At 48.8% G+C, this 19,467-nt stretch overlaps 1 protein-coding gene and 2 pseudogenes across 1 annotated transcript; 1 reads left to right on the top strand and 2 right to left on the bottom strand.

Moving 5' to 3' along the window:
• Positions 1-252: 252 nt before the first annotated feature.
• On the bottom strand, positions 253-3,186 carry LOC119389121 (uncharacterized; annotated as a pseudogene).
• A 780-nt stretch (positions 3,187-3,966) lies between these two features.
• LOC119389120 (uncharacterized) lies at positions 3,967-5,831 on the bottom strand (annotated as a pseudogene).
• Positions 5,832-15,264: 9,433 nt separating this feature from the next.
• On the top strand, positions 15,265-18,499 carry LOC119390895 (uncharacterized). The gene has a single exon (XM_037658603.2). It carries the CDS (start codon positions 15,511-15,513, stop codon positions 17,923-17,925), a length of 2,415 nt encoding a protein of 804 aa, XP_037514531.2. The 5' UTR covers positions 15,265-15,510; the 3' UTR covers positions 17,926-18,499.
• Positions 18,500-19,467: the final 968 nt, after the last annotated feature.

Genomic DNA, 19,467 nt, shown 5'->3' with positions numbered 1-19,467 from the left:
GTGTATAACAAAGAAAACGAGCCCTTAAGATTTCCACTTCTTTCCTTCATTCATAGCGAGGGTCTCGTTGTGGCAGACTTAATGCTTTCAGGTGGTATGTGAGGAATTATTGGTTAGCTACCAGCTTGTAAACAGTTCACGTGCTACGTGACGCCAAGAGAGAGAGAGAACAACTTTATTAAATGCCTGCAGAGATGATGAGGCTCCCTCCACGCAGGGAGGACGAGTTTTCATCGCGACGCGGCCATTACGTCAGTCTCGTGCGTTGTGCTCTTCGAGGCCTTGCTCCCGAGCTACTTCCGCGGGCCCGAGAGGGCCGCGGCCCCCTTCCTGCGGCGCCCCACCCTCCCCCTTCTCCTCGGTTTCGCTCGGTCGCTGTCTCTCTAGAGCTGCCGAGACCTGCTGGACGACCTTGAGTTGTGTGTCTTGATCGTAGATCCTCGTTGCAGCCTCTAGCTGCGGCGGGATCGTCGTCTTCTCACTGGCTTCTCTCGGATTTACGCTACAGTCCCAAAGGATGTGAGCCGCGGTAGCTCTCTCCTTCACGCACAGTCTACACACGTCGCTGGCGTACACAATCGGACACACGTACTTAGCTAGCACCGGGGTGAGCAGGGACCCCGTCTGTAATTGTCTGTATAACACTGACTCCTTCCGTGTAAGCCCCGGGTGGGATGGCGGCATAATCTGCCTGTTCAGTCTGTACCATTTGACTATTTCGTTCAAGGTGGTCATCCTGTCCTTAGCACTGCACCACGACCAACACTCCGAGTCGGCCGTGTTTGCAGCCGCGCGGTTGGTTAGTCCTCGCGCGGCCACATTGGCCGTCTCGTTGTGGTTCGTGTTCCCGCGTTTCGACACATCACTGCCCACGTGGGCCGGAAACCACTTGATCACTGCAGCACTATTGCGTCCGATGTCTTCGACTTTGCGCAGTATGCGCGCGGCCTCACTACATACCCTGGCGTTATTGTTCACTTCCGTTCTAGAGTCACACAGCACTGTAGTGCATTCGGGGTCGGAGACGGCCAAGGCGATGGCCACCTTCTCCGCACTGTGCGCTTCTCGAGTCCGGACGCTCGCTGCGGTCTTCGTTGCACCCGTCGATGCTCTGACGACCACCTCCGCGTATGCGTCGCTGCTCCCTTTGTACTCTGCCGCGTCCACATAGACGGCGCCTTCTTCTCTGGCGTGGAGGTCCACGAGAGCCTTGGCCCTTGCCAACCTCCGCTCCTTGTTGGGCTCGGGGTTCATGTTCTTCGGCATCGGGCAGACCCTGAGCTTTCTGTTGATGCTATCCGGTATAGGTACGTCGTTCTGCTGCTTGCCTTCCCTCTGCTAGAGGCCAAGGTCCCGCAGTATCTGTCTCCCGGTTCTCGTTTCAGAGAGACGCTCGAGTTGCGCTGTTCTCTGTGCCTCGGCTATTTCGTCCAGCGTGTTGTGGACTCCCAGCGCCATGAATTTTTCGGTCCTCGTGCTCGCGAGAAGACCGAGTGCCGCCTTATACACATTGCGTATGGTGGCGTCTATCTTGTTACGTTCACTCGGCGTCCAGCTGTGGAAGGCCGCCACGTAGTACGTTATGTGGCTAACTGCAAAGGATTGAACGAGCCTAGTCAGGCTCTCCTCCTTCATTCCCGCTCTTCTGTTGGACACCCTCTTGCTGAGACTCATTGCCGCGGCCGCTTTGCCCGCGAGCTTGTTCACCGTTTCACCGTTGACTCGGTTTCGCTCGATGAGCAGCCCGAGCACTCGAATCCTCTCGACCTCCGGTATTACTTGTCCTCCCACCGTCTTGATCGTTATCTTGGGACGCTCGTACTTGACTTCCATATGCTTTTCTTTCCTGCCCGCTCCTTCCGGTGGAATCACCAGCAGCTCTGACTTGGCCGGAGAGCAGACGGGTCCAGACCCGTCCAGCTGCTCCTCGATGGCGTTGACCGCTTCTTGCAGCGTTGTCTCGATGTGTCCGTCGCTTCCTCGCGGTAGCCAAAGCGTAATGTCGTCGGCGAAGATGGTGTGCCGGACTCCCGTTACTCTTTCTAGCCGGTTGGCCACCCCGATCATCACGAGGTTGAAGAGTAACGGGGAGATCACCGAACCCTGCGGGGTTCCGACGCTGCCCAGCTTCTTCTCTTCGAGCTGCAGGTCTCCCGCGCGGATTTGGGTGGTCCGTTCCGTCAAGAAGTATTTGATGTACTCGTATGTTCTCCTGCCCATGTTTAGCCTGGATACTTGGGCCAGGATAGCCGATCGAGTGTCTCACTTTATCGAAGGCGCTCTGCAGGTCCAGCCCGAGTATGGCTTTGTTGTCCTTGGTGACCGTCATATCGTCGATCATCTCGTTCTTCAGTAAGATCATGGCGTCTTGCGTCCCGCGCTTGTTCCTAAACCCGATGAGGAATTTGGGTAAAGCTCTGATTCTTCCAGGTAACGCTGCCACCTGTTCATGAGAACGTGCTCGAGGACCTTTCCCACGCACGAAGTGAGCGAGATCGGCCTGAGGTTCTCTATGTTGGGCGGCTTGCCAGGCTTGGGGATGATGGATCGTCTTTGGCTGCTTTCCATTGCTTGGGCAGCCTTCCATCTTGCCAGCACTTGTTGTAGAAGTTCGTGAGCGTTTCGATGGCCGCTTCGTTGAGGTTCTTGAGCGCTCTGTTGGTCACTCGGTCGGGACCCGCGGCGGACCTAACATTGAGATCCTGCAGGGCAGCTCTGACTTCCCACATCTCGATGTCTCGATCTAGCGTCTCGTTTTCGTTGCCTTGGTAATCCGGGTGTCTTTCCGTGGGGATGGTTGGTAGGTACTTGGCGTCCAAGCGCCGCTTGACCTCGTCCTCTCCGTTTTCGCAGATTGCCCTGTCTAGGATCCTGGCCAGGTTGTTGTGTTGGTGGCCCTTGGTCTTTGTTTCGTCAAGGAGGTGCCGCAGCATGTTCCACGTCTTGCCCTTGTGCATCTGTCCGTCGGCTTCGTTGCAGACCTCGTTCCATTTTTGGGTGCATAGCACCTTGCAGTGGGCCTCGATCTGCCTGTTGAGCTCGGCAACCTTCTTCCTTAGACTTCGGTTGGTTCGTTGCTTCTGCCACCTCGCCTTTATGGACTGCTTGGCTTCTATCAGGTGGGCCAGCCGACTGTCCATCTTGTCTATCCGTTCGTCCGTCTCCAGCTCTTTGGTGGCTCCTTCCGTTGTCTCAACGAGGTTCGCCGCCCATTGCTCGATGTCCGTAATGTGCAGTTGCACCGCGGGTAATGCCTTTCGAAGGCGTTCCAGTCGGTAATGCGATGCTTCCTTATGCCGGTGTTGCCTTGGCCTTCTCTCAAGCGGTACAACGACCTCCACAATGTAGTGATCGCTGCCCAGCTCTGGCTGTTTCTCCATTCCGTTTCTCTCGATCCTTTGGATTTGAAGGTAAGATCTGGAGTGGTGTCTCTCGTAACCGATGTGCCGATCCTGGTGGGAAAGGCCGGATCCGTGATTAGGTTCAGTCCCACGTCGGTGGCATCTTGCATCAGCTCTCTCCCCTTGACCGTCGTTCTGTGGTAGCCCCAGTCTTGGCTCGGAGTGTTAAAGTCTCCGCATACTACGAGCGTATTGCTCCCCGCGACTCTACTCGCCTTGTGGAGTAGTGCCTTGAACTTCTGTTGTCCGTGAGACGGATTGCTGTACACGTTCACCAGGAAAGTGCTCTCCTTCCTCTTCTTGCCCGTGATTACTTCCACCGTGCAGTGTTCGATGGCGCTTCTGCCGATCAGTTCGTGTTCCATGAAGGTGATCCCTTTCCTAACGAAGGTGAAGACCCCTCTGCCCTTGCCCTTGGACGTGTCCCTTTCTCTCGGCGGGCTGTCGTGCGACCGGTAGCCCGGGAGTCTCGGTGTCTCTTCGCTGTGTGTTTCTTGAATCATTATTACGTCTGGTTTTCTCGTTAGTTGCTGCAAGTGTTGCTGCAGCACCGCTCTCTTGCCGGCAAAGCCGTTGCAGTTCCAGTGCCAAACCAAAAGGTCTCTCACTGGCGGTGTGGTTACTGCTGTATGTGCTGTACTGTCCATGATTGTTGCAGTTTGGCGATGATCTGTGCTTCCATACTTTGCATTTGTGTCTGTAGGTGCGCCTGCAGCTGTGTTTGCATCTGCGCCATCATGTTCTGGATCGTGCTCTGTATGTTCGTTGCCATCTGCTGAACCGTTTGCTCGAGCGCGGTGAGGCGTTCGTTGTGACCTTGCTGGTCGCCCCAGATATGGTCGAGTCTGTCGCCCTGTTTTTCGATTCTCTCCGTTATCTTTCGTTCTTTGGTGCCCTCTATGGCTCTCCTCTTGGAGCCGGTCCCGTCGCTTTCGTTGCTCTTGGGTCCACCTCGACCTCTGGTTCGTCCTTGGTCATCTCTTCTTGTTTCCTCTCTTGTGCGGGCTTCGGCTGCTGCTGCTGTTGTTGCTGCATCGCGATTAATGTCGTTAGCTTCTCGTTGATTTCCTTGATGGTCGCGTCCTGTTCAGCGATTCTGCGCTTTAACTTCTCGTTCTCGTCTCTCGGGGCTTTATCTACCCTGTTCTCTTCTTGGATCTTGTTCGCGGCGTTTTGCGCCGGTGGTTGTCTCTTCTCTGTCCTGTTTGCCTTGACTGCGTCGGCCCAGGTGCCTCTCTCCCCCGACTGCGATGGTCTGCGGCAACTGGCGCTCCTGCCTCTTTTGCTGTTGTCCCTCTCGCGGCTGCTGTCGCGCTGCTTTGACTCCCCGCGGGGTCTCTCAGCAGGCGGCGTTCGCCGTGGCGGAAAGCTTTCCGGATCCGGTTGTTGCTGCATGGCTTCCATCTTGCGTTCCCATTGCCGTTTCTTAACCACGTACGGCATCCAGTACTTTTTTTTTGCATTCCCTATCGCCCGTTGGATGCTGTCCCCCGCATAGCTTGCACATGGGCTAGCATTCACGCTCGTGACCCTCGCTGGGGTCCGCGATTCCGCAGCCGAAGCACACTCTGGAGTTGGTATTCGGGCATACATCTGTTCTATGGCCGACCCTGCCGCATTGCTTGCACACGTCAAAGTGCTTGCGGTAAAGCCCGCACCTGACCAATATCGAGCCGTACTTGACATAGTTCGGTACTTGCTGTCCTGCGAAGAGTATTATCACCGTGTTTGTATTGCCGATTCTGTGTGCCTCCACCGCTAGGGGGTTGTACGGGTTCACAATGTTTTCGGCTATCTCCTCCGGGGTGTCATCCACGGCTATGCCTCGGATGACTCCCTTGACCGTGCCGTCCGGTGCCGTTCGGTAGGCGCTGATTTCGTATGTCTTGTCTCCTATGTTAAGGGCTTTGACCTTAGAGTACAGCGTGGCGCGCCTCTCGTCCGGGGTGCTGACCACGATGATGTTTTGCGGCGCGTTCGTGAATATGGTGTCTGCTTTTGCTTCTTCCTTCGTTACTCGAGCCGCCGTCCTGACGACCGACATGATAATTGAAGCCTCCGTTCTCGCTACGTTGAGACCGCCACGTGGTCTCATGACTACCTTGGTGTCTTCTTTCGGCATATCTATCGGCATTCTCGCTGTTTTCGTTACCGAAGCTGCAACTCTCTTAGCAACGCTGGCCCTGGTCTTGTCTCTAGACTGGCGAGTAATGGCGGCGGACTCACCGTTTTCCTTGCCGGCCATGATCTGCTTGATGCGCTTGCCGGAGGCCGACCAGCCTTCGGCTTCTTCCGGTGTAATGTCCTCTCCGTGAACTACGATGCACGTGCGCCCGTCGAAACTGCTGATGTTCAGCGCTGACGCCATGTTGTCTTCCATCGACGTGGCCACTTCCATTTCAGACGCCATCTTGGTCGTACTCGTCGCCGGGTTAGTGAGCGTACTCGAGGTAGGCCTACGTCAGGCCCAACGAAAAGTCCGCACGGCACCAGAGAAAAGTCCTCGTAAATCGAGAAAATCACGTACCGCTTGGTCAAAACTGGCATCGGTCGATGCCCCGCACCTTCGCGCACACTTTGGTACCACTTATACCGCGGTAACTGCAAATTAACACTGCGTTAATTGGCATAATAGCAGGAGCCGATGTGAAGCACGTCCGCTCCCATCGGCGACCGCAGCGCCCTCCCCACGTGACGCCAACAGGCAGAAAAAAAAGTGTTCCACACTCGCCGTCATGGCTACTGGCGGCGCTGACTGACACTCCCACGTTTAATGTACATATATACCCCATAAAGTGGACGGGGGGATGGCTGCAGCGATAGCTTAGTTGGTAGAGCATCGGACGCGTTATTCGAAGGTCGCAGGTTCGGTCCCTGCCCGCGGCAAGTTATCTTTTCGTCCACTTTTCTTTCTTCACATTTACCTTACATTTACTACTAAGAACATCCCCTATACTTTCCTTGGCATTATTGTCTGTTAGTTCTCATTAATATTGGGAAGAGAAGAGACACAACTAAGCGGTTATCTTAATTTTATTTGCCAACGGTTTCGACCGGTGGACCGGACTTCGTCAGGGCTTATGAGCAAAATGTATGTATGTATATATATATATATATATATATATATATATATATATATCTGCGTGTGTTCATGTATTTGTGACATTGGATAATTTTGTTTCTCTCGGTTAGGTCACAAGAAAGTGACGTGCACGGACTGCGGTAGGTACATTTGTCTGCGTTATGGAAGCCGGTGTACCAATGTCAGTGTTGTGAATTGTCATGTAAATAACCTGCAAAAAGATGGCTAGCATTGCAAAAGCACTTGAGTGGCCCGCACGCACGTGTTGGTTATGGCTTTTTCTGTGTGAAAAGGAACACTGCGTAAAAGGGCATTCACACATCACAAAGTGATTCGGTCTAATATACAGCTGACTTTCAAGTGTTGTTGCGTTCAGCACGTAATGATAATCCACAGCCTCTGCCAGCTTTAGGCGACTTCATTGTTACTAACACACTTGCACAATGATTGCTTGGTGTCGGCGAACTAATTCTCTGTTTAATCTCCATAGTCCAAATCACGATTTGCGGGGAGACGAAGATCCTGGTTTTCGTGACCATCATCATCGTGGCCGCTACTGTGGCTCTGTGAGTGTCTGCTACCTACAGTGTAGTAGTTTGGGGTCGTTGGTGCGACATAATCAATTTTTCTCATAGCGCAAAGGGCACAATGGCGTAGCTGGGCAAAGAAAAGACAAACACAGAGAGCGCTCAGTGTTTGTTTTCCTTTTGTGCACCCTTGTTCCATTTTTGCTACAAGAAAACTGGATTCTGTTACCTACGTCTGTAGTGATTCCGGTTGTAATCTTTCCCAGTTTTTTTCGTTTGAATGCTCAACTATTCTGCCTGCCGCTGTCGAGCAGTTAATACTTGATCCGGTTTGCCAGTGTGCCTTTGCATCTGAGAAGTGGATGCCTCCTAATGGGGTGTAACTAACGTGATGAACATAAACATTATTTTTCTGACGAGAAATCGCATGCGTATAGAGTTAACCCAAAGGAGTATAACCTTATTTTTGGGTTACCAATGCTCTGTTCAGTTAAAAAGGTTACACATAGATGGTGTTTGGTTTCTCATGGTTCTAGAGTGGAGTCTTACACTTCAGCTAGTGTAAACTTGCGCTGACCTTGTAGTGTAAAGTTGTAGTGACAGCTGCATCAATGACTACAAATTAACCCTCGAATGTTCCCAGACGTTCAGCCCCAGCTAGGGCGGCTACAATTTACTACAGCCGTCTTTGCTCGCACGCTTCCTCGCAGCATGAAAGCGGACTCCATGAAACACCACGAATAATTAAATGCCTCTGTATTTCCGCTTTGCAGCGACCAATCTCTATGTACTTGCATACTGTGAAATTTTCCATGCTTCAAATTGGCCAGTATAGACTAGGACAAGATTCTGTCCACATAATGAGCTTCTTACAAAAACACACTTTGTGCAAAAATGTAGCCGCTAATAGCATTGAAAATGTGTATTTGGTTCTGCGCAGATTCGTGGCTTGCTGGTTTTTTGTGTTTGGTGAGTATCGAGTCCATACACTCAAACGAGACATTGGATAGACATTTCTAGCTTAATATAGGACACCTCTGTACATACACGAAAATGAATTTTCGCAAGTTTACAGAGGTGAATTTTTGGAGCCCGTCCACTACGGCGTCTCTCATAATCGCGCGGTGCGATTTGGAGAGACGCCGTAGTGGAGGGCTGTGAAAATTTCGACCGCATGAGGTTCTTCAATGTGCACCTAAATATACGCACGCGGGCACCAAGCATTTCACCTCCATCGAAATGGGGCCGCTGCGATCGGGATTCAATCACATGACAGTCGGGTCAGCAGTCAAGCTCCGGAACCCCTTGTCAAGCACCACAACGAAAATACTGTATATTGCCAAGTGCCACTATGGGCTTCACAGATGCAACCATTGAGCGACAGCTGTTACTTGACCCACACAGCTTAGGGCCTACTGAGATAAGTTTAGACTTCTGATGGGTCTATTGTATGGGGCAGGGCAATAGCTGATGACACGTATGCGCCTTCTCTTGTGTTACTTGATAGCATAGGTCGGCAAACTCACTCATGAGTCGACTCACTCAGACTCAGATTGAGCCGTGAGTCTGAGTCTGAATGAATCCGGGTGAGTAATATAGTGGTAAGCTTGAGTCCGGGTGAGTCCTGATAAGAAACATTTTAGTGAGTCTGAGTCCGGGTGATTCCGGTAGAGGGAAGTTTTGGTGAGTCTGAGTCCGAGTGAGCCCTATAGCGCAAAATGTATTTCTTGAGTGAGTCTGAGTGAGCTCCACACTTCTTTGCCGACCTATGGTTCTATCTACACAACGTCAGCATTACTATTAGCCTTATGTCGGCTCACGTCTACACTCCCGCCGACTCGCACATACTTCAAAGCATTAGCGTTCATACGCCAGCTCAATATTTATTAAGCAGAGTCAGAGGCGTGAGTTACGTAGAAGAGGGGGGAGGCAGGTTGACCTCCCCCCGCGAACTCTTTCACAGGAAGTTCTTGATAAAAATATCTCGTGTGAGTCAGCACTTTCAATAAAAATGTCCTTACTGAATTGCAACCACTGATAATTCATATTTGAAGGTTCAATATCAAAAGATGCCATGTAGAGCACCAAATATGCGAGATATTGGTGTTAAAGAGCATTGACACCTTGGTAAAAAAGCCGATTATACGCTAACGGACTCATGAGTCGACTCACTCAGACTCGGGTATAGCCGTGAGTCTGAGTTTGAGTGAGTCCGAGTGAGTAATATTTTGCTAAGTTTGAGTCCGAGTGGGTCCGGCTGAGAAAAATTTCAGTGAGTCTGAGTCGAGTGAGTTCGGTTTGACGTAAAATTTTGGTGAGTCTGAGTGAGCTTAAGGGCAAAATATATTTCATAAGTGAGTCTGAGTGGGCTCCACATTTTTTGCCGACCTATGCTTGATAGCGGACTAAATACTGACAGCACATAAGCTCTAGGTTGCGCTTTTGTTTGGCAGCAGCCGTTTCCTATAGATGCCGCTCTGTTAGGGCTAGTTTCTTTTCTGTTTATTATGCAAAGCACAAGTTCGCCTAAGTAACAATAAATCCTGTCCGCCGCACCCTCGCCTTGCATGGATTCTGGAAACAAGGACGCCCCCGTGACAGTATTTAGTTACTGGTACATCTCACTATCTCGCAATCCCCCTTCGAGTTCGATATGTCCCGGCTCGACTTTTCGTGTATATATGCTTTGCTTGTATGAACTAGATGTATTGTATTTGATATGCCTGTAATCTGATGCTGACCCTCTCCAAAATACTGAAGCGAGATCATAGTCATTTTCTGTCATGTATGTTTGGCACTGCACATGAAATACACTTATACGTCTAGAAGGTAAAAACTGGTAAGCGCAAATAAACAAGACAGGGACACAGGAAGACTGAACATGGCAGGCGCTACTTTCAACATGTGGCGCTTACCAGTTTTTACCTTCAAGTATGACCAACTCGCCCAGTACAAGTTTTATTTTATACGTCTACGTAGGGTCAAAAGAGCAGACGCACCAGTCACTGCGTGATGGTCGAAGAGAGCCCGAGGTAAGCACCTGGCTGTCATCACAGCTGTGTCGGTCTTTCATTGACATCAGACTCTGGGCCTTTCGGACAGGTTACCAATATGTAATCAGGTGCAGGGGCATAGACGGGATTTCATGTGGCGGCCGGACTACATGTATATGCCCGCGTAGAAGTCAAACCGGGATCACCAGCTGGGCTCTTCAAGGCGCATCTAAATCAAAGTACAGTGGTTCCAAGAGATGGCAAACGCGTGAGGGGGAGACAGAAAATTAGGTGGGTAGATGAGATTAAGAAGTTTGTAGGTATAACGTGGCAGCAGAAAGCACAGGACCGGGTTCATTGGCGGAACATGGGAGAGGCCTTTGCCCTGCAGTGGGCGTAGACAGGCTGATGATGATGATGAGGATGATGACACTGGCTTTGTGTTTACATTTTGTTTCCATGAAAATGCGTTCCGCGCAGACGGCGCCCAACCCATGTCCTTGGTCTTAACGGTGGTACACCCCGTCCTCTAGGTTATTTAAAATGTCTCGGTCGTTATAGACGTCTCGGTTGTATAAATTAGAATAATCGAATAATACAAACATAAGAAATCTCATGAATTCATAAACTGTCGCAAGTACCAGCTTGAAAACAATTTACGTAAGGGGGAAATGGTGCTAATAAAACAATTTGTGTGCTGAGAAACCATGTAAAGCCTACTTGCTGAGCATTACCCTTTCCAATGCAAAGGCTGTGACGTATATTCAGTTAATTCCTTAGAATTTTCGCTCCTTTATTCTGAAAGCAGTGATTTGCTCTTTGCAGGACTTCAGTTCTTCCATTTGACCCGACCGCCTGTGTTATATACCTTTAAAAATAATTACTTCATATCAGTAGTCTTTAGTCATCTTTAGATATCTGTTGCCACATAGAAGTGACTGTGACTGTGAGTAAGGATAGCATTTCCCTTATTTTTGAGGATTTTGGGGCACATTTCTTGAAACAGCCAGCATAAAATGTGTAAAGATTTTGTGTGCACCACAAACCTCTACACTTACAACGTATACATGTCACAGCCTCCTTGATGTTGTCGTAAGTTGATCTTACCAGGCCCGAATGGCACCACCTTATTCGGTGCGGCCACCTGACAATCATCTCGACTGTTTTACAGCGTTTTCTGTTATGCTGGTGTAAATAGGTTTCTTTCCATTCTTAAGGCATTTTTTTTCAATTTTTTACGTGCTGTCTTGTAAACACTTCCTGGCTTTGCAAAAAGTGTGGCTGTTTAATTTTGAAAGGACTATTGCCAAAGAAAGGTAAAATATGAAGGTACAGTTTAGGAAGTGTCAAAAACCTCGAAATGGTGCGGACTCCTGCGTAAGCCCTCCAGTCCTCTTAAGAGATGAAGAGGTGGCAATTTCAGAGTTCCAGCACATCTGTTTGTGTTTTTTTTTCGTTTCTTTTAGTTTCTGCTGTACTGTATCTGTGAGGACCTGTTGGTTTCCTGCAATCTTTTATTTGTTCTTCTCTGGTTTTCTTATTATGTTTTCAGATTATATTGGCGCACGTTGACAAATAAATGTAGTCATCTTTGACATAGATCGGGTTGAAAGAATTCTATAGACGCCGAAATGATGAAGCATGCACAGGGAACTCGAGGTTGCAGGATTGCCTTTAAATGAAGCTCAGTTTCAAGTCCTGCACTTGTCTTGTAACTTGCTTTGTTTGAGTTCATGTTTATTTGATGGTAATGTAGAGCTCAAAAGATAAGACCGCTGACACGCGAGCCGCAGAACAGATAACCGGGCGCATGCATGCCTCTCACATATCCTTATTTTTCATACTTATGATGAACACCCCTCTGGCGTTGGAGCAAATGCATCACTACTCTACCTTCTACACGCACAGAATGAATCAATTTGCAACAAGTAACGTCGCTGAAGTACATTTAATTTAGTAGGAGCGTGTTCTTGCGTTCAAAATAAATTATGAGGGTGGTCAGTCTTGTGTGAGCACGGTGCACGCAACTGTTAACCATCACATTGGCTAACAGTTGAACAACAGGCTAACTAACATTGTTATCTACTGCACGCGTTTTCTCGCAGCCTCCAGCGGCTCGCCGTACTGACCAGCCAGCTTCCTCGACCCACGCCTCCTCTGACCAGCCTCCTCTAGCCACGACGCAAAGCGAGAGAAGGGGTAACATTTCGTGTGCGCTGTTCTTGACAGCCACGTGGCATGCATCGTTTAGTTGTCGCTTGTTCAGTTATTCAAATGTCACATTGCAGTCATTAATACAAAATTTAGCAAAACTTGTCTTGGGTCGTAGCCCTTTATTGACTCTTTTCAGTAATTATGCTTCAGTGATTATTCTAGTTACATTTGAAATAACATCCTGTTTAACATTTCGATGTGATGCCGTTCCGCTGACATCGATATGCTTCTGCTTGTTTCCTGTGTATTCTCACGTAGTTGTGACGGTGAACAGTACACCAGTCAATAAGGTAAAGATTTAGCAGAGCGTAAAGTTGGCCGAGTTTGTGCATAGCTTCCTTCCTAGACTCATTTTCGCCGCAAATGTTCTGTTAAGGTGTACAGCAAAAAAAAAAAAAAAAAGAAAAACAGATTCACTGTACAGTAGCGGCACGCACAGTCTACAGTCGTGGATAATTTTATCTTTGGTGAAACGTGTGGGCTTTCATTCATGTGCCGTCGCATGCTATCGCTGGTACTTGCATAGGTTCCAGGCTGCACTCAGCTGTACAGCACTCGCGGATTGGAACGCAACATGAATTTTTTTAGTATAACGACTTGCATGCGCAATTGCTCGAGATAACCACGTCATGTCGCGACGAATCTGGCCTCTAAAGATAATATTGACTCTGATCTACGTATTAGAGTCGAAATTACGCCGATATGACTCGAACTGGGGACGATAGAAAAGCAAACATGATCATTACCTAGCCCTAAATTGCCCTGTTTCAATCAGTGAGTACTGTACATCCCATGAAACACAACACCTCTATAACACGTCTTTAAAACGTTTAAAACATCTACAAACCTCTATGAAAGGTTTTATAGAGGTTTCGTGTTTCGTGGGATGTTGTACATGCATTGTCAAAGCGTTCAGAAACGCTCGAGATTGTTCCGATACTACTGGGCCGAGGTCGCGCCAAATGATAACGTGCAGCCATTTTATTCGGTGAAACCCACTCGTAAAGAAACACAAAAACCAAGTGCATGTGGTATTATTTAATTTGGTTTATACCTGTGCTGTGCATCAACATTAGACAAGTGCGAATGTGCTTGCTTAACTCTTGTTAACCATGTATGTTCACCACAACGAATGTGCACTTTGCAAGTAAACTGCAAAATTATTTTTTAACAAAATCGTGATACATATTGGAAACAAGTGTGTGACTACATTGCAGACCCTGATTTTTTTGTACTTTTTTTGTCGTCTGATTATTTTTTGTCGTCACTGTTATAGACACAAATGAATATTATGTGTCCGCTACTCGCGGAGTCTTACGAAGCGATCTACTTCCAACGAAGGAGACGGCTCGCAGCCATGGTTTTCACCGTGCTCGTACTCCCAGTGCACCGGTGGCTGCCCGTTGGTTTCGTCTGCCTCGTATCGGTACTCGCGTTCGCGCTAGAGGTTTTACAGTAGTTGCCACATGGAGCGAAAGACACAATTCAGACTGTAATTTACTCCAGCCTACATTATTTTCTGTGAAACAAAATCTATGCGACGCTTGTTTCACCTGCTCCGGCGACGCACTCACACCGGCTGCTGGCCGCCTCGGTGCCGACGACGTAGCGAACCCTTTTTCTGATCGATTCGAAGTTGTAGCCGGTGACTCTCCAGGAAGCAACCACGAACAAACACACGAGCCTGGTTTTGTTACCGCTGGCAGTGTTCTTCGTAGCTCTTCGCGATTCGGCACAGAAGCGAGGTATCTGTGGCATGCAGGCTCGGAGGCTTGCGCTCGTACGTGCGCAGCCGCTTAATTATGAAAAAAAAAAGACATGTAGGATCCAGCCCGCTCTGCGCGGCCGGACGCCGGCGCAAGTTGAACTAGCCATCGGCGCATATCGAGACAACGCAACTATGAGATTGGCGTAGACGTGGTTAATTGTTGGCAGCGCAAGCTTCTTACACTCGCCCGTCTCCAAGTCCACTGCACAGCCTACGCCGACGATTTGCAAAACTTTAAAGACAGCTTTCCAAAAAGGTTTCTTTTAAATGCGAATGCATTTTCTTAGTCGGGCTATGTCAGGCATCCGGCGTTGTCCGCGCGCCGGCAGGTGTTATCTCTCCGCTCTCACTCCCTCTCCCATAGCAACTGCTGCGGGCGTGCGCGCTTATCCTCGCCCCTAGCAACCGGAGCATGTGGTGCGAGAGAGTGTAGGAGAGGGTAGGTGCAATGCTTCGCCGCTCTTTCTCTCGCCGTTCGCTCTCTCTCTACCCGGCACCCCACTCTCCCGTCCGCTCGCTCCCACTCTCGATCGTTCGCTGACTGGGCGCCTCTCAAGAACATCCGGAAATGTGTGCTCGAGACGCCGCTGAGAAACGCCAACGCCGAGCCGAGAACGCTGGCGCCCCACTCTCCCGTCCGCTCGGGCCTCACTCTCGACCGTTCGCTGGCTGGGCCAAAGCCACCTAGAAAAAATATCAAGGCCTCCGAATCACCTCCTCTAATCGTCAATACGTCACGACAGTGAGATGACAGCGGTAGATGGGGGAGGGGGAGGCAGTCAAAGCGACGCGCGCCGCGTCGTGAACGCAAGAAACGCGCGCCGCGTTGTCGTTCCGTAGAAGGAACGCGCGCGTCTTTCCAGAGCGGCCGTGGTAGAGCATGCTGCATCACATACGCGCTTGCTATCTGTCGCGTGCGCGTGGTTAATCATTCCCATGGTCATCCACTGAAGCGCAACGATGCCTGGCTGTTGCTGTGCACCAAACTGCAAGTCAAATTATGACGGAGGGCCAAGTGTGCGAGTGCACAGATTTCCTTCAGACCCAATTATGCGGGCAGCGTGGACCAGAGCTGTTCCCCGGAAGGACTTCTTGCCAACGAAGTACACAGTGGTAAGCATTCCTTCTCTGTGTTGTTTATCAGGGTTTTCAGATATATCGATTTCGTTAGCATAGTGTCCAAAGTATCCGTTGATGGTTGCACGCTAGATGGGAATTCCGCACTTGTCGGCACGCTTGTTCTGCGTTTTGGTCGAGCTCACGTTTCTAACATCTTTTTATTTTGTTTCAGCTCTGTGAAAAGCATTTCTTGCCATCGGATTACTTGAAGACGACATCTTACACAGACGTCAAGACAGGAAAAGTTGTCGAAGTCACCCTGAAGAACAGTCGTCTGAAGCAAACTGCAGTGCCGAGCTTGTTTCCCAACTGCCCTGCCTACTTATCGCGTCCGCAACCATGCGTTCGGGAAGCACCGGATGTGAAAAGAGCGCGATTGGAAGCCGCTTGTTTGCACAATGCAATAATGCTTTCGCTGCAAACGCAAGCAGAAGAGGAAACCAAAAATAAGCTCAGTAGTTTTGCGGACTTGCTCAACGCCTTGCCAGGATTTGAGCATTCAGACTTCTGGACGGTAATCCACAAGGACTCCAAGGTTTACTTTTTGGACTTGGCTCTCCATTCTGCTCCAACCATCCGCACTTCGGTGATTGTGTCTACTGACCTTCGCATTGAAGTATTTTTTGGTGAAACGGTCGTGAGAAATTGTGGTGATGTGCTAGTTCCTGAAAAGATATGTGACTTAAGAGATTTGAAGAGAGTGCTAGAGATCATCGAACAGACTCGCAAGGATATCAGCGCGGCGCCTTCTGAGAAAGCCCGTCATCTACTGAGATTGGTGTCGACGTTACTAGAGCAAGTAAGCGGCGAACATTTTGCATGCGAGTTGCGAGAATGGCATTTGGAGGTGCTGAAATTCTTGAAGAGTCAAGTTGATCTCGTTTTGAATAATGCCAGCCGGTATCCCCCAGATTTGTTGGTTTTTTCTAGCCTTTTGTTCACCATTTCCCCTCATGCATACAGATTCTTGAGAAATTCGATGAAGCTTAAGATGCCGCATCCTGATACTATCAGGAGACTGTGTTCATCGTGTGATATTAACCCCGTAAAGGAGCAGCAAGAAGCTAGCTTTCTTTCTTATGCCAAGCGGATTGTAAGCACACTTAAAGAGCATGAAAAGACTGTGACATTAATGCTTGATGAGGTTCATCTGCAGTCTTTTTTCGATTACAAGGCTGGCTTTGTAACTGGCGCTGCGGCAAATTCATCAACTGCGGCAAAGACTGCCCACGTATTTATGATACAGAGCCTTCTTTCTTCAAACAAGGATGTTGTACACATTCTTCCCGTGGCGCACATTGATGCTAAGGCACTACATGACTTCCTTCGGAAGCTTATTCTTGATCTCGAGGCATCTGGTTTTAGAATAATCGCAGTGATCTCAGACAATAACTCCATAAACAGAAAAGCTATGTCCTTCTTCGCTAAGCCCGCAAGTGTCAGCATTGTTTACCAGCATCCTGCTGACTCATCGCGACCCCTGTTTTTCGTGGTGGACCCAGTTCACATACTAAAGTGTATAAGAAATAACTGGCTCAATCAACGAAACATTGGAAAATGCATGTACTTTCCTGAACCAAAAAGTAATGAGGCTGAACCAAAGATACTTACAGCATCTTTCAAGGTATTGTGCGAGTTGCACGAAGCTGAAAAGCATGAGCTCTTGAAGTTAGCGCCAACTCTCACTTTGAAAGCGCTGAACCCCTCCAACATGGAACGACAGGACGTTAAGCTTGCACTAAAGGTTTTTAACTCATCTACTGTTGCTGCTCTCAGTACCGCAACGTTCCAGCATGCTAAGGAAACATCTGAGTACATTGACACCATATTGACTTGGTGGAACATTGTTAACGTAAAGACGCCAAGAAAAGGACAGCGGTTGCGAGATCATTTGCAAGGACCAATAGTATCATCGTTGTGTCCGCAGCTCGAGTTCCTGCAAAAAATAGTTGAGTGGCTTGATCACTGGGAAAGCCTCAGACATGACAATGGCCGCCTTACACGTGAAACGCACGCAGCTTTCAGCCACACTACCCACGCCTTGCACGAACTAGCCATATACTGCCTGGAAGAGCTTCATTTTGAGTACGTTCTTTTGGGCAAATTTCAAACTGACTGCTTGGAGGATCGCTTCGGAAAGTATCGGCAACTGTCGGGTGCGAATTACCATGTGTCAATAAGGCAGATATATGAATCTGAAAACAAACTGCGTTTGCAGAAGGTTTTGGACCTGCCAGATTTAGACATGCTACCAGCTCCGAGTGCGAATACATGGAGGACAGGTGTGCCGTCTGCGCACGGCCAGTTTGACGTCGCTGTGACTGATTCTGACATTCAGAAAAAAGCGTCAAGGCTTCCTGCAGTAACATACGTTGCCGGCTATTGTGCCCATGCAGCTTTAAAGAAATTGGCATGCGGATCTTGCAGGGAAAACCTTGTGATGCAAGACGTCGACCTAGATGATGCTGAGAATGCATTAATCACGAAGATGTCGAGGGGTGGGCTGAAGTTTCCACGAGCAGTTGTAGTTAACGCTGTGCTGTTTACTGAAATTATATTAGACAAGCTCAGGGCACCAGAATACTCTGCGCGATTTCTCAGCCTTCCTATGCAGAAAGACACTCTTGTCAGCCTTGTGTTCTCTGCCCTTGCAGACTATGAGGACCTAGATGTGTGTGATTCTGGTCATTCTGCACAGGAAGTAATGGAGCATGTTGTCAGTGCTGCAGCGAATACACTGCTGAACAACTTGTGCCGCACAGAAAACGACAAATTACGTAATGCCAAGAATGAGCGAAAGCTAAAGACCTTGAAGACCTGAGAGCTGTTTCTCGTTCCTTATGTTTTATTCATGATGCTCTGTTTTTTGGAAGATATTTGTATGCTTTTGTTGACAGAACCCTTGTAAAAATTGTGTGCCGTAGCTAGGCTTCACTTGCGCACAACATCATCATATAAACGATGCATTTTGTCCATTCTAAATACTATCGTTGAAGCGCATTGTGATAGTTGTTTATCATTGCAGCTCTCCATGTTACCGCATTTCACCATTGTGTACTTTAATTTTGCACTGAGGGGAGAAATTTTGTTTTTGGCTGGGTCTTCGCCATTATCTCAACATTTTATGAAGACCAAAGTGACCAGCAAACAGGGCGGGTGGAAATAAAAAAAAACACGATCAGAGATTGTACAAGAAGGCTGAAGCTCGTTTTGTGCGAATCATTTGTGCATGGCGCTATTATGATAAAATGTACACCAATAAAATGAACCTTGATATTCTTGTGTCTAGCCCTGTTTTACAAAATGCGAAAATGCACATGATCAATGCAAATACACGCTTTAAACTGTTTCTTGAAGAATTGAGTTTTTTTATAATTTGTCATTAAAGTATACTATGTGCCTTCACTGTGCTGTTCTGCTCTTTCGTAGTCACTTCAGTCTACGACTAAAGTGACCAAGTTTGCTTTCTATAGACTTTGTCAAGCATTCACGCCCAAAAGCAGAAGAGATGTAATGTTACGATACACACAAAAACAATGTTTCTAGCACATTATTCTAAGTAAAGGGTAAGAGAATGACGCTTGTTATGATGGTGTAGATTGCGGTGAACCGGCGCGAGGTACTTATTTTTTGCGTTCAAAATACGTGTCTTGCGTTGGGGCCGAAGCATATACAGTGCTGGATAAACTTGGAGGACAGCGCTAATCTTTCGAAGCCATAAACAGCGACTCGCAGAGTGACTACCTGCAAGCGCGACGAACCTAGACGCGTCGAAGCCAACGGTCCGGCCCATCTCGCTAGCGTGACGTCACATCGGCGTTCGGAGGCCTTGATATTTTTTCTAGGTGGCTTTGGCTGGGCGCCTATCAAGGCGATGGCAGAAGTCGGTGAAGGCGAATGTCTGACGGCAACGGTACGGAGTCTTTGTGGTGACCGTGTACCTCGCGCTCAACCTCGCTCGTGACGCCGTTGCCGCGCAACTGGACGCGGCTATGGAAAGTGTGCGTGTGCGCTCCAAAGTATCTGACCCCGTCGTCTTGGTTGGTGACTTTAACGTGGACGTGAGAAAGAAGAGCGGCGAGTGGTTGGTGGAGTACATGCGGACAAAGTACTCTATGCAGTGTGCTTCCGCCGAGTCCGACAAGTGTCCGACTACCATTCACGGAAGTTGCATTGATCTCGCCTTTACCCGAAACTGTGACGTGCGCATGATTCTCAAAGACCCTTTGACTGTACACTTTAGCGACGTCAAGGCTGAGATTATGGCCGTCCGGTACAATGACAACACAAACAGGTGCTGATGAATGTGTAAATAAATGGTTACGGTACAAATCCTCGTCTCGTCATCAATTTACGCCATTAA

The sequence above is a fragment of the Rhipicephalus sanguineus genome, chromosome 4 (genome assembly GCF_013339695.2).
Source record: "Rhipicephalus sanguineus isolate Rsan-2018 chromosome 4, BIME_Rsan_1.4, whole genome shotgun sequence".
Taxonomy (NCBI): Eukaryota; Metazoa; Arthropoda; class Arachnida; order Ixodida; family Ixodidae; genus Rhipicephalus; species Rhipicephalus sanguineus.
The sequence above is the reverse complement of the archived record's forward strand: the minus strand, read 5'-3'. Positions and strand labels throughout refer to the sequence as shown.

Bases quoted from the DNA above. Each gene is read 5' to 3' on its own strand.
- LOC119390895 (XM_037658603.2), top strand. From the start codon at position 15,511: ATGCTTTCGCTGCAAACGCAAGCAGAAGAGGAAACCAAAAATAAGCTC.